The sequence below is a fragment of the Phoca vitulina genome, unplaced genomic scaffold (assembly GCF_004348235.1).
Source record: "Phoca vitulina isolate PV1807 unplaced genomic scaffold, GSC_HSeal_1.0 scaffold18, whole genome shotgun sequence".
Classification (NCBI taxonomy): Eukaryota; Metazoa; Chordata; class Mammalia; order Carnivora; family Phocidae; genus Phoca; species Phoca vitulina.
This window is the reverse complement of record NW_022589721.1, coordinates 25,647,235-25,667,628: the sequence shown is the minus strand read 5'-3', so window position 1 is coordinate 25,667,628 and position 20,394 is coordinate 25,647,235. Positions and strand designations below refer to the sequence as shown.

The following is a 20,394-nucleotide window of genomic DNA, read 5'->3' as shown; positions in this document are numbered from 1 at the left end:
GTTCCCCCAGTGACCCACTTTGCAAAGCACAGATCTAGTCAATTGCCCACACATGGCCTCATCAGAAGGCCAGTGTGTGGCACCATGGAACAACTACTGTATTAGAAACAGGGAAGGGAGAAAGAGAAATAGTAGTAGATATCATCAGCTGCCAGGGACTCTTCCAGGGGCTGTCCATGTATTCCCTCATTGGATCCTCACTGTAACCTTGTGGAGTAATTACATATTTATCCCCATGTTACAGGTAAGGAAACCATGGTACAGAGAGGTCAAGTAACTTGCCCAAGGTTATTCTGCAGAAATGGCATTCTAACCCAGGTGATCTGATTCTAAAGTCCATGCTCTTGCTCACTATGCTAATATATATAATGATAGGACCACATTCATAGTGATAATTATTATTATTATGACTATTTACTGAGTTCTTCTATCTTCCAGGCACCACACACATTATCTCATTGGGTCATCATAACCATCCTTTGAAGGACATGCAAGCAAATGTCCACATTGCTTTTGGCAGCATATTTTTAAAAAAAATTTTTTTTGGCAGCGGGGAGAGAGAGAGCATGGTGCAAGCAGAGGGGGAAGGACAGAGGGAGAGGGAGAGAGAATCTCAAGTAGGCTCCATGCTCATCATAGAGCTGGATGTGGAGCTCAATCTCATGACCCTGAGATCATGACCTGAGCCAAAATCAAGAGTCGGAGGCTTAACCCAGCTTTGGGCAGCATCTTAAGGGACAAGTACACTTAGAAATTCATTCATTTTCAGACTTCTGCAGGTCTAACAGAGCATCTATACCATACATGATAAAACATAACCAGCAGCATCCAGGGCAGCATACCGTAATCAAACACACTCACATTCATTTAGCAACATGGCCCTTTACACTAAACAAAACAGATGCAGACTGTCAATAGCCTCATATCTCTCAAGTCAGGTTGCCACCAAATAAGTTTTGGTATGAAACTCACACAAAACCTTCCATCTTACAGTGATTTCAGGATTTGGAAATCTCAAATGAGGAACTGTGGAATTCGAATGTTCGCCATTTTAAAGATAGGTAAACTGAGTCCTAGAGACATCAAGCAGTTCACTCATAGCCACATAGCTAGTAAATGGCAGAGCTGATGTTGTAATACTGGCAGCTGACCCCAGAGACTGTGCCCTTCGCCAGTACATTATACTGTATCCCCCGCCATCCCCCCCCAAAAAAAACCCAGAAAATCAGGGCTGCCTTAAAAGGAAGGAGTTAGCCTTATTTTCCTGTAACATCCTGAGCTAGGGATTTCTAGCTTGATTTTCATTTCAACCAAAGACCTACAGCTTCAGACGCATTGCTAAGTCTTGTGTACTGGTTTGTCTTACAGTGAGTCAAACGAACGAATCCGACTGCATCTTCATCTGTGTGATGACAGGAAAGTCAGGTGAATCATCAGCCATTCTTTGACAAGCTCTCTGAGCTGAGAATTAAACAGAACCCTCTAGCGGGTGAACCCAAGATTCGATCCTGTTTGTGTGGTTTTTGCAGGAAGGAATCTTTCTGACTTCTGGGAGATGGCGGAGAAATCTCCTGTCATCAACTACACATTCACCAGCAGCATGTCTGGTGTTCTGGGTGAGTGTAAACCCCCCACACTCCTACTATAGTCTCCAACTCAGCTAGCAAACTGAAGACTGAATGCTGCCCTCAGGTGTTTTATTTAGCTACACTGTGCTAAAATCAAAGGATTTCACCATTAGAGAAAATTAATCTCCAGATTCTCTTACAAGCGAAGATCTGGTAACTCAACTGGAGTTGAGTAGGCACTGTCCCCGTCCCTCCCACTAGGAGAGAGACATTCCTCCTCTTTTCCATAGACCTCTCTGCTCCCTATCGCCTGGCACTTTTTTCTTATATTAACTACTTGGCTTTTGTAGGTAATTGAATTAGTGACCCTGTTGTAGACATTGTCACCCTATAATACCCAGCCCCTACCCAATCATCCTCTACCCCTCTGCACACACTCCTACCCATCTGCTTGCCTTTTCCCTGGTGCAAGTGGCATTTTTGGAACCACCTTTGAGCCCACTTTCGCCCCTACACTTAACTGTCAGTTTTAGCTGAATTAATTTCCAGAATCTGGCTGGTCCCCCAAGATTATCTGCTGCTGCTGTGATTAACTTTAGTTCCAGTCCTTGTCATCTATTTTTGACCTGAGATAGCCTCTGAACTAGTCTTCCTTGACCCAGTTTCATATGTCGTTAAAATATCAATCCATTGCTGTAAGAGCGATAGTCTTAAAATACAATTGGGTTTTGTCTCCTCACTGCAGGAGCAGAGGGTCAGGAGCCGAGGGTCCAAAGCCTTTAGCCTGGAGTATACATTGCTCTGTCAGCATGCCAAACCTCATCTGCTCTCTTTCCTTGAATCTTCTGCTCAAATGACATTGAAGTTCCTGCCTCTTCTTGCAGATGGCATCTCTCTGCATGCCCGTGCCACTTTGCTCGCCTGGAACTCCTTCCCTACTTTTCCATATTTCAGAGCCCCAGTTTGTCTGTCAATCACCAGCTCAGCGGCTGCCTCCTCTTTCCTAAAAATCCCCCGATCAAAATATGTCTTCTGTCTTCTACCATTCTATAACACGACACTTGTCCGTCATTTGGACTCAGTGTTACTCCAGGCTGGAACACAGGTGACTTGCCATGTGTCTCCTCACTGAATGGTCTTTGAAGGCAGACACCGAAACTCCTTCAGCCCCACAATCTTCTTCCCCCTGGTGTCTGCATGGTACCATGTGCATAGTAGGTTCTTCATCAGTGTTTCTTGGAGTAAAATGAAATTTACAGTAAATCTCCAATTCCACTTCAGTGGGCTGCCTTGATTTGCGTTTATTGCAGTTATGTTTGTTTATCTTAGTTACGCTGAGGAAGGACCTCAACTTGCATCGAATGAGGCTTCTTGATAAGGAGATGAAATGGGCATTTGGTGGATTCCCTTCACCTACTTGATTCTAAGGACAGATCCGAGGATTGAGTCAATTTCAATTCTTTAGAGAGTCCTCCCATGACCTTCCCAGGCCAGTCTCAATTGTAGCTCCCATTTGTGCTCCTTTATGAAGTACAAATGCTTGGGAAGAAAGAACATGTTTACAAGTGGACACGTATTTGTAAGGTTGATGTGTTTGATAGCCAGTCACCTGGCTGAGTGACGATTTGATTGGGAGGCACTTAGCCCTATGTCCAATTGATCTGGAAACAAGCACTAGGCCTGTGGTGCATGTGGGTATTACTGATCCCAGAAGTGAAGCAGGAGAGAAGAGATGAGGCTGCAAGATGATGACTTACTATTGTACAGGGTGTGCCCTGCACAGTGACCTGCCAAATGGGCAAGTGGGGGCTGGAATCCACCTGTCTGCAGGCCGGCCTTAGTTAACCCAGAAGAAGGGACCCATGGGCTCCTGGGAGCCTGTCATCCTAACATGCAGCCCCCACCACTAAAGGCTGCCCAAAGGGAGTTAGAAAGTCAAATGAACACTTGAGCTTCTTCCTCCCTGTCTTCATGGAGCATCCAAGGGCACCGGCTAGATCTCCCTCCAAATTGAACCTTCCTGCTATCTCGGTGGGGACCCGTCTTTCAAGCAGCTTCTGCCCAGCGGCTTCTGATGCCCCCAAATTCTGCCTCTGATCTCTAGTCGCACGCACAGGACACATGGAGCAACCCTGTCCCCCTTCTAGGAAAAAGTGCCATCAAAGGGCTGAGGGCCGTGAGGTGGGTGAAGGACTCAGACGGATTCGGGTTCTGTCAGGAAACATGTCGAATGTCTGATACTTTGCGGTCTGACAGCTTTGCATTCTGTTCACAGTGCTTCTCTGCACAGTGTTTCTGGAAATTGATATTTGAGCTTCCTTTGCCATTCCAAAAGAAACGCTCCTCTTTGGTGACATATGGTATTGTTCCAAGTAAGATTTGAATCTCTGCGTTCAGTACGTTTGCTGTCCAACAATCTTTCAGTGGCTTGACAATTTTGTGCTCAAAGTGTCAAGCATATAAAAGCTGCCGTTGACCGTCTCCCTGAATGTACAGCTCCCAGGGGCACGGCCGTGACTTCAAAGCTCACACCCACGAGCCAGCAGACACTAGAGAGGACAAGCCGCCTGCACGGAGCTCAGAGCACCAGGGCACCTGCTCCTAGAACCTCTCCCTGGACAGAGACAACGTCCCCTGCAGATGGACAACAGGCTGTGAGCACAGACAGGCTTCTAGAGCTCCACGCCAGGGCCACGGCCATGGCCACGCAGGGCAGCGCCCCCCGCACCCTCCCAGCCTTGGGTAAGAGACTTTCTCGCACTTTCCCCTCCTGTCCTGTTCTTCCCTCCTGTTCCCCCTAGGCTCACATAAATAAGTGAAATCCTTCCTTTATCCCTTCTCCACTGACCCCTTTCTTCTTCAGCATCCCTGAAATAAGAGATCGACATGAGCCAGGGTGAGTTCGTTACAGACAAACAAAGGCAGTGAGCGTCATTGGCATAAGGCCCTGCCAACATTTATTTGTATGACTTTTTTATTTTGAAATAGTTTAGGACGCACAAGACATGGCATAAGACATCAGAGAGCTCACAAGACATCAGAGAGCTCCCTGATTCCCTTCGCCCAGCACCCCCCAATAAGAATGTCTTACATAAGTGAAGTGTACTGTACCAAGATGTATTTTTATTTCGGCAAAGCATTTAGCAATGTCTCGCCTGAAATGAACACCATGTGGCGGAATGAGGGCAACATTTTATGGCAGGGTTAGGTGAATTTGTAGTTGGCTGGATAATGATGCCAAGAGTATGTTAATGACTTGAAGCCAGCATGGAAAACCGCCACACGTGGCGGGTCAGCCCGCGAGTTCCTCCTTCCCCACATCTTCATCATGCTCTTTGGAAATAAGATACAACGGAGACAATGCTTTCATTAAAAGCCAATACTGTCTCAATGAGTTATGACGAGGGACGAGAGTCATAGAATTCTTTCATTCATTCATTCACTTATTCATTCACTCATCAAGACTTGTATTTAATACCAGACTCCAGGCTAGCTGCTAAAAGCACAGCTCTCTCAACATTCCCTTTCGTTCCTGAGTGTGCAGACCAGGGAGGGAGACACGGGCAAGTCAACTGATAGTTACGGTCTAGCCTACAAAGAGCTATGGTCCTGGAGAGCCCAGCAAGGGGCTTCCTGGAGGAGGTGAGAACTGATGGGAGTCAGGCAGACAGGAAAACAAGAATGAGGAAAAGCAATCAACATCACTAACCAGAAAGTCGTTAGTACACTAGCCGGTATCGTGATACTTCCACATAATTAGAAAGTTTACCAGAATAATATGAAAAAAAAAAAAAAAAAAAGATGTGATTGCTAGTGGCAAGAAAAATCATAGAATACTTAGCTATAAGCCTAGAAGGAAAAGTGCTGGGTTTTATATAAGAAAAACTATAAAACTTTAGTGAGAGTAATAAAGGCATATTTAAATAAATAAAATGATATACCACATTCTGGATGAGAAATTTGAATATTTTAAAGATGGCAATCGTTCCCAACTTAACTTATAGATTTAAAATTTTCCAAGGGGGTTAGTTTTAAAAACTTGAAAAAAAATTATTTTCATGCCTACCATGGAAATGAATGAGAGAACCTATAGAATTGTTTAAAAGACCAGTGAGGGAAGATTGGTCTTTGTCACAACACTGGGATACTGTATTATTGTTGTTAGCATTATGATCATCCCCATTTTAATGATAAAGATAAAAAAAGTGAAGTCACTTGCCCCTAAAGTCACAACATGGGGCGAGGCAGGAGCAGTTTCCACCCCACCCTCCCACCCACCCCGGTCTCCTCACCTCAAACCCTGTAACCTTTTCACTGGGTCATGCAATGAGAAATGTGCTTTGAGAGAGCCTGCTATTTGGATGTCCAAGGAATTTTGAGGTTTCTTTCTTAAAATTAGTAGTTAGGAAAATAAAGTTCACTTTGGTCCATTTATTCCAGTTCAAGGTAGAGCTTAGGTCCCTGAGTTACCTGTTTTATGCATGCACATTGCATTTGCCCTTTGATAACTTCTCAGTGTTTTGGTAATTTTATATCAGAATCAAAACGGTCAAGAATATAAGTGGCCTGTTACTGTCCCATGTGCAGCTACCAGGAGGGTAGCCAGGACCCCATGGGTGACAACCGGCAGTCAGGCGTGGACTCCCACACTACCCATGCCCTGGGCACCTGCAGGGCCTCCCTGGGAAACAGTGGCCTCCACACCATCATCTCCTTCAAAGGCCACCGCCACGAGGAGCCTGTCCAGGCCTCCAGCTAGGACAGCGGCCACACACAGCAGCTCCTCCCAGGACCACCCAACCTCAGGTAAGAGAGGATGCTTGCTCCCACCTCCCCCATTTCTAAACTAAATTTAGCACTGTCTGTCTTTAAAACATTTTCTAAATTTTTGAAATATAATGCACAGAAAAGTAATAAAACCTAAGTTAGCATCATAATTAATAATCATAAAGTGAACTCTCTCTTCCTTTTCTTTACTCCAACCCTTTTCTTCCCACCTTGAATGAATGAATGAATGAATGAGTGAATGAAAACTCCCTCTTTGCAGGAATCTTCCACACCCGTTCTCTTTTATGTGCCCAATTTAGAAATTCCCGATTTCTTTTTTTTAATATATTTTTTAAAGATTTTATTTACTTTTTAGAGAGAGAGACAGACACAGAGAGCATGAGCAGGGGGAGGGCAGAGGGAGAAAAAGGCTCCCCAGTGAGTATGGAGTCTGACGCGGGGCTCCATCCCAGGACCCTGGATTAGGACCTGAGCCGAAGGCAGATACTTAACTGACTCACCCAGGCGCCCTAGAAATTTCCAATTTCTTCTTTTCCCTTTTTCACTGTCCATGAAACAAGTGACCACTGGGAGCCAATACTGTTTCCTCCAGACTGCCTTTTTGGTGTAGTATTACTATGTATTAATGTTATTACGTTAATTACATATACACGAAGTATATGCAATGTAATGTAGCATTCTTGTTAATTACATACAACAATGATATGTACATTAATATGTAATCATGTACTATCAGGAAAGCCTGAGTTATAAAAAGCAAGGAAAAAATTGTCAAACGTGATCCCAATTCTGTTTCTATGTGTATTACATGTGTGTAATAAACATACACAGAAAATAGAAAGTAAAACGAAGTAAGACTAAAAAGAGGTTCACAACATATTAACCTTGACTACATCTGGGAAGTAGATATGATTTTATTTTTCTTCACTCCACTGTCATGAATTTTCCATATTTTCTACGCATATAATCAAACAAAAAAGTTTTATTGTATTTGTTTTTAAAATCACTTCCTCTGGTACCTGCAGCTGGAGGCCCTTCTTCCAAGCTCACCAGAGTCGGTAGATCATAAGACTGCTTATTGTCCATTAACTTGACCTTCCTCCCTCTGGGCCATGCTCTCCTCAAGGGCCTGAGTCCTTAGTCTCCTGTTCCATGAAACATAGCAGGCATTCAGGAAACGTTTGCTGAACCACCTAAATTTCTTAAGAAATAGAGGGTATAAATGCAAAGTCTTAACTTTAGGCTCAAAATCAATTCACCAACAGATCTGGGAATGCAATTTTGACAGCTGTAATCAGGGAACGACCTCACATGATTGCATAGGAGAAATAAGAGCTAACACATTTGGGTTTGGCTAACAAGCCCTCAGCAGACAGCACAGCGCTGAGGCCAAGCGCTGTGGTCTTTCTCCCAGACACAGCAAGGTTGAAATCCTGACTCACTGATGCTGTCTGTCCTTAGGCAGTTCTCTCTCTCTTTTTGTTTTTTACTTTTTCAAAACCCAGTTTTTTATTTATTTTGTTTTGTTTTGTTTTGTTTTCTATTATATGTTAATCACCATACATTACATCATTAGTTTTTGATGTAGTGTTCCATGGTTCATTGTTTGCGTATATCACACAGTGCTCCATGCAGAACGTGCCCTCTTTAATACCCATCATGGGGCTAACCCATCCCCCCAACCCCTCCCCTCTAGAACCCTCAGTTTATTTCTCAGAGTCCATAGTTTCTCATGGTTTGTCTCCCCCTCCGATTCCCCCCCCTTCATTCTTCCCCTCCTGCTATCTTCTTCTTTTTTTTTTTTTAACATATAATGTATTATTTGTTTCAGAGGTACAGGTCTGTGATTCAACAGTCTTACACAATTCACAGCGCTCACCATAGCACATACCCTCCCCAGTGACTATTACCCAGCCACCCCATCCCTCCCACCCCGCCACCACTCCAGCAACCCTCAGTTTGTTTCCTGAGATTAAGAATTCCTCATATCAGTGAGAGCATATGATACATGTCTTTCTCTGATTGACTTATTTCGCTCAGCATAACACCCTCCAGTTCCATCCACATTGTTGCAAATGGCAAAATCTCATTCCTTTTGATGGCTGCATAATATTCCATTGTATATACATACCACATCTTCTTTATCCATTCATCTGTCAATGGACATCTTGGCTCTTTCCACAGTTTGGCTATTGTGGACATTGCTGCTACAAACATCAGGGTGCACTTATCCCTTCAGATCCCTACATTTGTATCTTTGGGGTAAATACCCAGGAGTGCAATTGCTGGTTCATATGGTAGCTCTATTTTCAACTTTTTGAGGAACCTCCATACTGTTTTCCAGGCAGTTCTCTTGATCTCTCTGAGTCCTGGCTTTTTCATCTTCAAAAATAGGGGCGGTGATACCTACTCTCAGAGTGGCTGTGAGGATTGAATCAGGTGGCTTCGATAAGGTGTTCAGCTCAGCACCTAGCCCCTGGGAAACACTCAGCCCATGGCAACACCTACTAACCCGTCCCACTGCGCCCACAGTGCAGCACGCTGGCCAGCTCCCAGAGATGCACTTCGCAAGGGCAGTGGCAAACAGGACACTACCAGAGGAGAGCATGTGTCTGCTTTTGCCCTAGGTCCCTTTCCGCTCTAAGCATCTGTCATTATGCAGTCATTTAGTTAAACTGTAAATAGCAACCACAGACAAGTAAACTCTGTGTTTCGGTTGTGGTTAAAGCTGCTCAGTTTCTAGAACGCCATAGAAACACACCCAGGTAGCAAGCATCAGCTGACACCTTCTGTGTACAGGGGGCTTAAGTCCTGTGCCCGAAGAGGAATCCAAAGAAGATGTCGATCCCCTCCCCCCCCCCGAAGAAAATGGCAAGACTGCCCTGCGGAGGGATCCTGAGCACAGTTGTCGGTACACGCGTGATGCTGCCCAGCTCGGGTGCGAACACAGTGGTCCGCTTGGAGCAGAAGCGGGGTCTAATGTGACGCTGCCACACGCACGGACCTAGCAGGGGAGCATAAGTAACAAGCAGCTGGCTTCCTCCTCCACCTCACCCCTCCACGTCATCCCCAAGAGTCCAGCCATCCAGCCATAGCAAACACCTACCGTTCACTTGTCTGGGGCTTTGCTTATGCTCTTTGCTCTGCCTGGAAGGCCCGTTCTCCTCGCTAACCGCTGTGTTTCTTGTGTCTCAGAGAAGATGTCATCTGTCCCCAGCTTCCATCCTTTGCTCACGTGCAGGTCAGCCTCACCCCTTTTCTCCCACTTCACCACACAAGTGCAACGACCTGTCACATCTCCCTCTCCCTCACCCCCTATAAGGAGGCTGCTTTGCTGGTTTTGCCAGGGGCCAGGAGCCTGACAGCAAAGAATCATGTCCTGAAGTGGTCCTTAAACCAGGACTTTATGAATGTGATCAAAAGAATTGCTGAGATGAGCCCATGTTCTATCATGAAGATGACAATTTATAAGGGTGAGAATGGAGTGAGTGTGTGCACTGACTCAGATGAGTGAAAAGCATCATTTTCTTCACCCAGGAGCAGCCATGCTCACACCCTGCCTGTGACACGCCATTCCTCTCTCATGCATTTCGTCATTTCATACTAGTATTAGCTGGTTTCCAGTTGCACCTGACACAATGTATTACAGCTACCCCTGGGACTTGCCCATTTCCTACGCTACCCTGGACGATCCTCCACTGCAGGTTCTATCTCTTACTCAGTTCTGCATCCTCACCTCCCTGCCAGGTACCTGGCTTAATAACCACCAATGGTTGACTAGGGCAGGACTGGTGGCGTGGGGCTTCTTCTCCCCATCGGGCACCCCAAGAAAAAACCCAGGCTCACCCCTCCCTCACTTGATCCCAGGAACTTCAACCCATGGCACACAGACCCCGAGTCCAACCAAGGCACCGGCCCCGAAATATCCACAGACAGGTAAGACCGTGCAGCTGGGAAGAGAAACCTGATACCACATTGATTTGGGGTTGGGGCTCGGTGGGGGACAGGGGTACCAGTAGGCTGACTAAGCTGGGCATTGTACTTCATTGGTTCAAGCAGGAAAAGAGGTAGGAGAACTAGTTTACAAGGCTTGCTGGGTTGTTAAATTTGCATAAAGCTCTCCCTCTTTCTTGGCTACAATTCCCTATAGATTTTTAGAACGCTTTATCCTTAAGATGCTCTTATTCCTTAGTCATGTGTATCACCCAAGACCAGTTCGTGCTGATTTTTGCATGGCCATTCTTGCCCCTTGCAGGTGACCTTCCTGCGGCATGGCCATTTACCCCTGCAGAAGAGCCAGCCCTGGTCCCAGGACCCCACCAAGTCTCAAGTACGTACCGGCAGCCTGCTAATCTGTTGCTCCTGTTTGTTTGGAATGAGGTTGTGTCATTCAATAAAAAGAGTTTTGTTTGATAAATATAGATTCAGACTGCTGGGATTAAATCCTAGCTCTACCATTTACCGGGGAGGGGGTCTCCGGCACTTGGCTTTGGGAATTCAGCTTCCTCGACTGGGAAGCAAGAATAATAACAATTATTGTGGGCACTAAAACTGTCTTTATTCCCCACGGCCTTGTATTGAGTAAGATAACGTGTGTGGAAGTGATTTGGAGCTACAGAGCTCCACATAACAATTCAATCAACTTTTATCGAGTGAACACCTATTGAGCAAGGCACTGTGCACTTTGCAAACAGAGGCTGTTCTTTTCATGAGACTGATGTCAGCAAAGGCAGCAGAAGGAGGAACGGATGACTCCAAAATTCAACCCCCATTCGCTGGGTGCAGTTTACTTTTGTTGCATTTTATTTATTATTTTTAAAGATTGTATTTATTTATTTGAAAGAGAAAGAGAGCACACATGCACATGAGCTGGGGAGAGGGGTGGAGGGAGAAGGAGAAGCAGACTCCCCGCTGAGCAGGGAGCCCATTGCAGGGCTTGATCCCAGGACCCCGGGATCATGACCTGAGCCGGAGGCAGACGCTAAACCGACTGAGCCACCCAGGCGCCCCTACTTCTGTTGCATTTTAAAGGACACCCTGCCTTCCCCATCCCTGACACTTAATTTCTATGGAATTCTAGAGGAAGCCATGTCCTGGGTTTATGGCTGGGTTTTCGAGACTCCTCACAGAGGCTCAGCGCTTCAGTTTCTGGAGTTCATGCTACATTTTTCTTCTTTTCTGTTCCAGAAGACAGAAATTGATACAAAATGAGTCCTTCAAAGCTGGTTGAATCCTCAGGCCCCTCCCACTCCTGGATGCCTTTCTATGCTCATTTCCTGAATGTTCCTGGACTATCCAAGCATATGTCAGCAGGGCATTATTAAATTCCTGGAGACTACACAGTCTCTTTTTTCATACACTGAAGATCTGCCTCAGCCCCACTCCCAGCCTGCAGTGAATGGGCCTTTCAGACACAAAGCCATGATTATACTGCTGAAAGAAATTATAGCCATTTTTTCCCCCAGAGGTTCTAAAGAAACACACCGGTGGTACACATGGGGGCAGTTGTCAGACTGAGTTGTAGAAAACAAGTTGACTATATAACTATCTGTGTCTGTATCTACTTACATAGCTCTATTATCTATTTATCTCTCTCTCTCTTTTCTGTGCATCCATCCATCCATCCATCCAATGAGAAATATAAGTGTAAAATAAAGGGGTTTTGAGGACTTCTGGCAAATGATTCTTCCCATTCACAAAAAAAAATCATGCCACAAAGTCCTTTGAGACTGATTCACTGACCCATTCAGTGAATATTTATTGAGCTCCTACTGTTTCCCAGGCACTGTGCTAAGCCTATTTTTACTCTTTCTTTGCAATAATTCTGCAAGGTAATGTAATGTTGTCTTCATTAAGCCATTTCAGTGAGCACTACATTTAAAAAGTAACTAAATTTTGAACCTACATTTGTCTAATTCCAAAGCCTGTGCTCATTCCATCCTTCATGTTCTCTCTCCCAAGACTCTCCATTTGTACAAAATAATTGCAATTTGGGGAAGAAATCGGTAAGGTTCGTAAGAGAAAAAGAGGTGAATTGCTATGTGCAGCCAGAGAGGAAGAGATTAGCTCCATCTGGAGGGATTGTTCAAGAGGTTTTCATCAATTAAGAAAGTGGCATCTGAACAGGGCTGTCTCTAAATATGCATCTCAGGCAGAGGCACAGCTTATGCAAAGGCACTGAGGCAGGAAAGGATGGATGTTTCCCAGGGCCTGAGAAACTCCTTGTGGCAGGAATTCTGGTGCTACAGGAAAGACTGATGAGGAACAAGGGGGCATAGGCTGGCAAGGTGGGGTGGGAGGTGGATCCCCAGGGCCATGGAAGGAGTGTAGACCTCTTCTGAGACAAGTGGGAGTGACATGGCCAGATCTGTGGTGCAGAAAACTTCCTCTGGCTGCAGAGTGGAGACCAAAGAGGGGAGGATAGGAGTAGGAATACTGGCAAGGAGACTGTTGTACTAACCAGAGCCAGAGATGATGGGGGCTAGAACTAGGAGTTAGCTGTGTGAGACTTGACTCAATAGGGACACTTGAGTGGTGTTCAGGAATCAAGAAATGTGATGGTGGTGGAGTGATCACCAGGAGGTAACCAAACATCATGCCCAAGTTTGAACAACTGAGCAACAAAGTGCCATTTCCTGAGATGGAGAAGCATGGGAGAGGTTGGGAAGGGGAAGGGGGCATGGAAATCAAGCCTCAGGAATGTTAAGGATGTTCCAGTATAAAACACGCTAGTATGAGCTGCAGACTCAGGTCTTGCCAGTCACTGCCTACTGTATCACTGATCAAACTACAGAATCACTCAGACCCCAGTATCCTCTTCTATAAAATAGATATCTACATTACATGATTTTATGAGAATTGAATGAAGTCATGTACATAAAAAAACTTAGAAAAGTACCTGATAAGTAGCAGGTGTGTAATAAATGTTAAAGTAAAAAGTCATAGCATATTCTCAAAAATTGATAAATATTCTGGAGGGTTTACTATTCAAAATACATTTCCTTCCTCCATTTTTTTTACTAAACCTTTCTCCAACATTATGAGCCCTCTCTTCACTTTAATAAATTCATAACTGATAGATGAATGGACAAAGAAGATGTAGTATATACATACAATGAAATATTACTCAGTCATCGAAAAGAATGAGGTCTTGCCATTTGCAACGATGTGGACAGAGCTAGAGAGCATAATGCTGAGCAAAATATGTCAGTCCGAAAAAGACAAATACCATATGATTTCACTCATATGTGGAATTTAAGAAACAAAACAAACAAAGGGGGAAAAAAAGAGACAAACCAAAAAACATACTCCTAACTATAGAGAATAAGCTGTTGGTTGCCAGAGGGGAGGTGGGTGGGGCACGGATGAAACAGGTGATGGAGATGAAGAGTGTATTGTGTTGATGAGCACTGGGTGATGTAGAGAAGTGCTGAATCCCTACATGGTACACCTGAAACTAATGTCATGCTGTACACTGGAATTAAAAATTTTTTAAATGATAATAACAAATATAAAAATAAATAAGTAAATCTAAAACTGCTAAATTATAATTTTCAAAAAGGTAAGAACATGACTCATAAAAATATGGAATGAACACATGCCAGAGATACTATTCAACCATTAATGAATTAGTTAAGATTGGCTCAATGGAGAGTTTGAGGAACAGGGATTTTTATAGTTAGTCCTAGGAATTTGGAAATGAATTTACTAACTGATATCCTACAGCAAAAAATTCTTTTTTTTTTTTTCACTAGACAAAAACCAATTGCACCTTTACCAGACAAAATTCATTTACATTGCTTACGGACAAGAATTACTTGCATTGCTCTCAGACAAGAGTCATTTACACTGCTATCAGTTAACCGCTTCAGAGTTGCAAAATCACCTACTCAATCAATCAATCAAAGATACACACCGTTATATAACCAGAAAATCCCCCACAGTGTCTGCTAGACAATACCCAGAACTTATTTCCAGGTTTTAGATCATTTTTATTGGTAGTAACTAGTGATTCTTTGTTGGAAGATCATTATCAACATCCTAATATAATCTTCAAGTCACTAGAAGTTGCGCTCTGTAAGAAGAAGCCTCTTTTCCTTTTTTTTTAAGATTTATTTATTTGAGAGAGAGAGAGCAGGGGGAGGGGTAGAGGGGGAAATTCCAAGAAGACTCCCTACTGAACGGGGGTGGGGGCTCAATCTGAGGACCCTGAGATCATGACCTAAGCTGAAATCGAGAGTCCGCCACTTAACTGACTGAGCCGCCCAGGCGCTCTGCCTCTTTTCCTCGTGTCTATGAGTTGTTGTATCTCTTGTGTCCGTGAGTGCCCAGCATGTAGCGAATGCTCAATACATTTTGTTGAGGTGAGGCAGAGGGAGGCAGAGGGAGAGGGAGAGAGAGAATCCCAAGGAGGCTCCACACTGAGCGGGGCTTGATCCCAGACCCTGAGATCATGACCTGAATGGAAATCAAGTCAGACGTTCAACCAATGGAGCCACCCAGGTGTCCTGTTCAATACATTTTTAAATAAATCAGTAATAATAGCTATTATTTATTGTTTATTCCATAGCAGGAACTTTGCTTTGTATACATTGTCTCCTTTAATCCTCCCAGTGATCGTCAGGCAACACACACCCACCCACTTGTACACAGTCTGCATGCATGTACATACACATGTGTGCATACCCATGCAAAACGCACATATCCATGCGTGCACACACTCACACATATGCATGCACACGTATGTCCGCACGCACACGCATGCACACATACACACACACACACACCCTCCGTACCATCCAATTATTCTCCATTTCCCTATCAGCAAACCATCCCCTTGCATGATGATGAGTCCCCACATACTCTACCTCTTCCCCTAGAAATGCCTCCACCTGATCCACTTCTGTTTAATGTTCTAGATCCTTTTTTAATATTTGCTCTTGGTGAAACCATCTCTGATTTCCTCTGGGAACTGGACCCCACCTTTCTCCACCTGACTCTCAGACTCTCACAGCAGCTTTCCCGGGCACTGATGAAACAACGCTGTCTACCTGCCAGTCTCAGAGCCACCTGAGATCAGGGGCAAGACTATTCACCAAGCACAGTACCCAACAGAGGGAAGATGCTTGCTAAATCCTTGTTGATGTCAGTGGTCTGGGATTGCATCTTCCAGGGTGTCCTCAGCTGATCCTCGAAGAGGGGGCCATCACCACCGCTCCCCTCACCCTGGCCGTCCAGAAGCTCAACCCTTGCCTGATGGAGCTGTGCCGCTTTTTCCAGCAATGCTTCTGCATGAGCCGGAAGAGAGAGGCCAGGACGGAGGCCATGAGGTAACCGGAACCAGGTGTCCCTTCCCACAGTCTGTATTTCGGGGCTGCCTCAAGGAATAGACTCTCCGGTGGGTCTTCTACTAGACCATCACCTCCTTGAGAGCCAGGATAGAACCTCATTCCTCTCTGGGTCTCCAGAACCCAGTGCAGGGCCTGACTCAGCAAGTGCGGCTGAGTCTAGTGGAGGTGAGCTGAGTTGGTGTGAACTGAGCCGAGCTGAGTCATACCTGTGGAGTGATCACACAGGACTTCCGGTGGTCCTGGAGCCCTCTTAGCCTCCGCCTGGTGAGATTTGCCAGAAGAGAATAATCAGAGGACATGTCCATCTAAATTCCAGCTTTTTCTAAATCCCTAGCAGTCATCTGCTGGCCAAATGAGAAGATTGTAAAACGAAATTTAGAAGGCAGACCCCGCTTCATATTAGAAGTTCTAGGCTTGGATGTTTTCCTGCCCTCGAGCATAGACATTCTACCCTTTCTTCTGGGGTTTAGTCTTGGCTATAAACCCAGAACCAAACAAACATGGATGACCACTTCTGCTCCAGTGGTCTGGGGCGACTCTCCCAGATCTTTAATGTTCCTTTCCAAGTCCTCTCATGACCCTTCAGCTTCTCAAACCTCCATCATCCACTCTCTCTGAGCCCCCAGTCCAGGTTTGCAGCCTCTTTCCATTACATCCTTATCTTGTATCCCTCAATCAATGTGAATGTTTCCTCCACCCAGAGAGGGAAATGAGCAAGATCCATAGACCTGAGGTGTGAGCAAGAGATGTGGATGCATTTCCCCACCACCAAAGCTCATCCTAAAGAAGAGAGAGCTTTTGCAACTATGTTTTCTTACAGGATCAGCCCACTATCAGACCTTCCCCCAGCAGCTCTTCAAATCAACAATGAGTTGAGTCTCTCCTAGCCACTTGTTATGCACTTTGCTGAACCACGGGAATTAAGAGGTGAATCAGGCATAGACCCAGAAACTGAGGATTTCAAAGTTGGGTGGAAGAAATGGTCATAAACCCCAATTAAAATATGACTAGTAAGGGACAGAACCAAGTCATACCCAGAGGCAGGACCTATTCCTAGCATCCCTTTGGAGAAAAATCACATTTAAAAAGTCTATATTGCAAATACCGCAGAGAGGAGTTTTAAGTTAAAATTTAGAGAAATGAAGCATCTAGGAACCTGAGCTTATCCCTTCTTTTTCCCTGTATGTTCACTTAATAGTGCACTGTTCTATAGTCTCATACTAAACATTGAGTACAGGCTAAGAATAACGAGTGGGAGACTGGCTTTACTCAGTGTGTGTGTTGAATAGCCCAGCCCCTGTGATCAAAAAATCATTCTTGAGTGTGGAAGCTGGCCACGTAAAGAGAAATTACAAAACAGTATGATGAGCATTGTAGCAGATCCCAATATGCACTGTGGGGCCCCAGGGCAACTAATAGGGCTTGATGGAGGAACAGGAGCTTCCTGGGCAGGAAATGGGCGCAGCCACTCCAGGCAAAACGAATAGCAAGTGCAAACATGGACAGTGAGAGGCAGCCTGGAACATCATAGATCCACTGAGATAGACAATGTGGCTGCAGCAAAGGCAGAGGTCCCTTTTCAGGAAGGCCTTGCTCCTTCAAGCACCTGGCGAGCTCTTGCAAACAGGTTTGGACTTTTCCTCTAGAGCTCCAGCAGCTCCCCCTGGCTGTGCATTTCCTCCTTCATTCAGAACAGATTGAACCCATTCCCCAGGGTCGTTTGATATCCTGTCTGTTTTGGAAGCTTTCTAAGCAATTGGTTTGTGGTTGTTAGAAGAACATCTTGCCAAGCTTGCACATTTTAGGCTAGCTGAGGGGAGATTAGGGATTAGGTCACAGAACTGGGCTCTCAAAGCTAGTAGGTAGCCTAGTGTACTGTATGGGGGACAGGGTGAAACCAAGCCGACTGGGTTTAAATTTAGGCTCTGGACTTACAAGCTCTGTAGGCTAGTCGTGTAACGTCTCTGAGCCTGTTTGTTCTTCTGCAAAATGGGTATAGCCCTATTAGAATGGCAGTGCGTTCAGGCATGAAGTGGATTACCTGGGGAAATAGCTGCACTCTCTCCCGAGAGAGCAGTGAGTCCTCAGGCAAATCAGTCCATCTCTGTGCCCTGGTTTCCTTAAAGTCACAGCGTCCTGGAAATGGAGGATGATGGAGCCTGGGGAATCTTTACAGCCGGCTTTACTCAAGCAGTTAGTCGCTCCCCGGGGTGTGCTAGAATCACAGAGTGGTGGAGATGGGAGAGAAATGGGAAGATGTTTAGCCGGACCTCCTCATGTATCCGGCGAGGGAGGGATAGGGCGGTGAATTCCCGGAGTCCACAGGGAGCCCGTGGTGAAGCCTGCACAGAAAGCTCTTCTTCCTAATAATGTGCTCGGTGCCCTCTCCCTAAAGCCCTTCGAAGCCATCCCCGCGGCCCCAGCCAAGAGCAGGATATTATTTTGCAAGCATGTTCTGTCTTGTTAACTGTAAGAGCCCCGCGTTCTTCGCCCACCTCACGTGAAAAACAAATAATCGGACATCATCATTTGCCGAGCACCTGTCACAAGCCTGGCCCTGTTCGGGCACTTGGCGCATGTTAGCTCACTTAGTCCTGGTGATAACCGGTGAGGGTAGGTTCTAGCACTGCCTTTCACTGCCTATGAAAAACCTAAGGCCCAGAGAAGTGAGCACTCAGCCTGAAGTCACACATCCTAGTGAGGAATGAGGCCAGGACTAAAAATAGATCTTTCTCACTCCAAAGTCTGAGCCTCTCCCCGCTCAGCCTCATCCTCTGCCTCTCCTCCCACACCTGTAAAGTTGGAGAGGGGGTCCTTGCTGTGACTAGTTGGCCGTGATGACTTTTTCAATGATGGTTGTCTTCCATTAGCCACAAGGCATGATGATTGCTTTCCACTCTAATTGGAATCTTTAGGTACTGTCTTGAATACTATTCCTGGTTTCTGAAGAATGCAACATACCTCTGTCAGAGGGTGAAAAGGGTGCCCCACTCCCACAGTAAGTATACACTTGACCATGTTGTAACTTGACAATAAATGCCTTCTATGAAAGGTTTCTAGAACTCACTGATTGTCCTGCCTTCGTTGGGGGCCAGTAAGAGTAGGTGCAGCTCATGTAGTCCTCGTTAATTCTAGACAGAAAGAGTGGAGGGTATTTCTGATCACTCTTCACCTAACAGTTCAATGTTTGCAGTTGGGTATAGGAAAAAAGAAAAAAAAAAAGAAAAGCAGGAGTCAGCCTGACCAAGCCCTTTTGATCTTGGGCAAGTTTCTTATCCACCCTGACTCCCACATAAGCTAAAAATACAAATGAACAAAGAAAAATCAAATAGAAACACTTAAATCCCTGACCAAAGCAAAATGAGTACAAATAATCCAACAAAAAGCTTGTTCTTGTTTTTGTTTTTTTTTAAGGTTTTATTTTTAAGTCATCTCTATACCCAACGTGAGGCTCAAACTCACAACCCGAGTCACATGCTCGACCGACTGAGCCAGCCAGGTGCCCCCGAATAATGCAAGATGAAGAAGGCATCATGAGGTGCTAGAAGTAGGGAATATGGTACCCTCTTCTGGTCCTGATGGCGTCAAAGCCTCATTTACTAGCAGAGAGGCCAGACGTGAACTTTGTTTTCTCTCCCACTCCTGCAGACTAACGTGGCCGATCTGGCCTAGCTAGTCCCCAAGCTAATGCTCTGGCCGTCTACCTGGACTATCCAGTCAAAGGACTCTGACCTTCTAAAAATCAGAGAGCTACATGGAACTTACATTACTTTCATTCTGCAGCACAAAGCCCAAGCATTTGGAGGTGGAGGCGTGGGGGGCTCAGCAGTCAAAGACAGAAATCCCTTTGCCTGGTATGGGCAGAGGGAGCAGGGAATTTTACAAGCTACTTATGCTTAAATAGCTCTTCTTTTGTCCTTGGCACATTAAAATCTCCATGCAGACAACATATTACATCTCCTGAACAACATATTAATGATGTTAGATTAGCTTTCTGCAAACTGGGGCGATCAGGTAGATAGAATTGGGTATCGGGAAGCCATCACTGGGCAGTGAGTACAGAGCTGAAGGCTGTTCTCCTCTTGACTGGGTTGCTAACCAGGGGGGTTCTTGCCCACATCCTTCCTCCTCTCTGACATGGACTCTTGAGTCCCCTGTCCACTGCCCTGCCCTACCCTTGCCCTCCGGAGGAGCCTGGCCCATAGCTGATGCTGCCTGAGTTTATTCCCTGTAGCATTTCCTTCTTTCTCACTACTTTGAATTCCTTCTTCTTTTTTCCTTCCAGCCTTAAAACAAAAATGCCTCCAGAATATCTGCCAGTCGGTGTGAGGCCTTGAAAAAGCGATGGGATCTAAGGATACATTAGACGACATCTCTTCACCCTGGCCCCTGGCCCAAGTGGTCTGTCCTTGCAGATTTCACCAGGCTCCAGCCAGATCATCAATCAACCGAAAGAGGTTCTTTTTGGAAGTCACATTTCTTTCTTTCCTGCGAATCCTGGGAAGGTGGAAGACCAAGTGTTAGAGGCTGCACCGAAACCTAAATCCGTGTTCAAGGAACCCCCATGATGCTTGCAGCAATCCTGAGACTGGAGAGATGGGGTGAGGGGTATCGCACTAGCAGGAACAAACTAGTCCAGGCCCCGAGACTCTGACACAGTACCCAAAGTGACTTAAACTTGGGATTTT

General features: G+C 45.4%; 1 protein-coding gene across 1 annotated transcript in view; it reads left to right on the top strand.

The window, feature by feature from the left end:
- HHLA1 (HERV-H LTR-associating 1) overlaps nt 1-20,070 on the top strand; it is a 33,211-nt gene extending 13,141 nt beyond the window's left edge. The window contains exons 8-16 of the mRNA XM_032416107.1: nt 1,369-1,425; nt 1,530-1,622; nt 4,065-4,310; nt 6,243-6,374; nt 10,224-10,292; nt 10,612-10,686; nt 15,529-15,685; nt 18,622-18,704; nt 19,992-20,070. Coding sequence (XP_032271998.1) covers nt 1,369-1,425; nt 1,530-1,622; nt 4,065-4,310; nt 6,243-6,374; nt 10,224-10,292; nt 10,612-10,686; nt 15,529-15,685; nt 18,622-18,704; nt 19,992-20,035 — 956 coding nt within the window. The 3' untranslated portion in view covers nt 20,036-20,070. The remainder of the gene's footprint in view (nt 1-1,368; nt 1,426-1,529; nt 1,623-4,064; nt 4,311-6,242; nt 6,375-10,223; nt 10,293-10,611; nt 10,687-15,528; nt 15,686-18,621; nt 18,705-19,991) is intronic.
- The last annotated feature ends 324 nt before the right edge of the window (nt 20,071-20,394 follow it).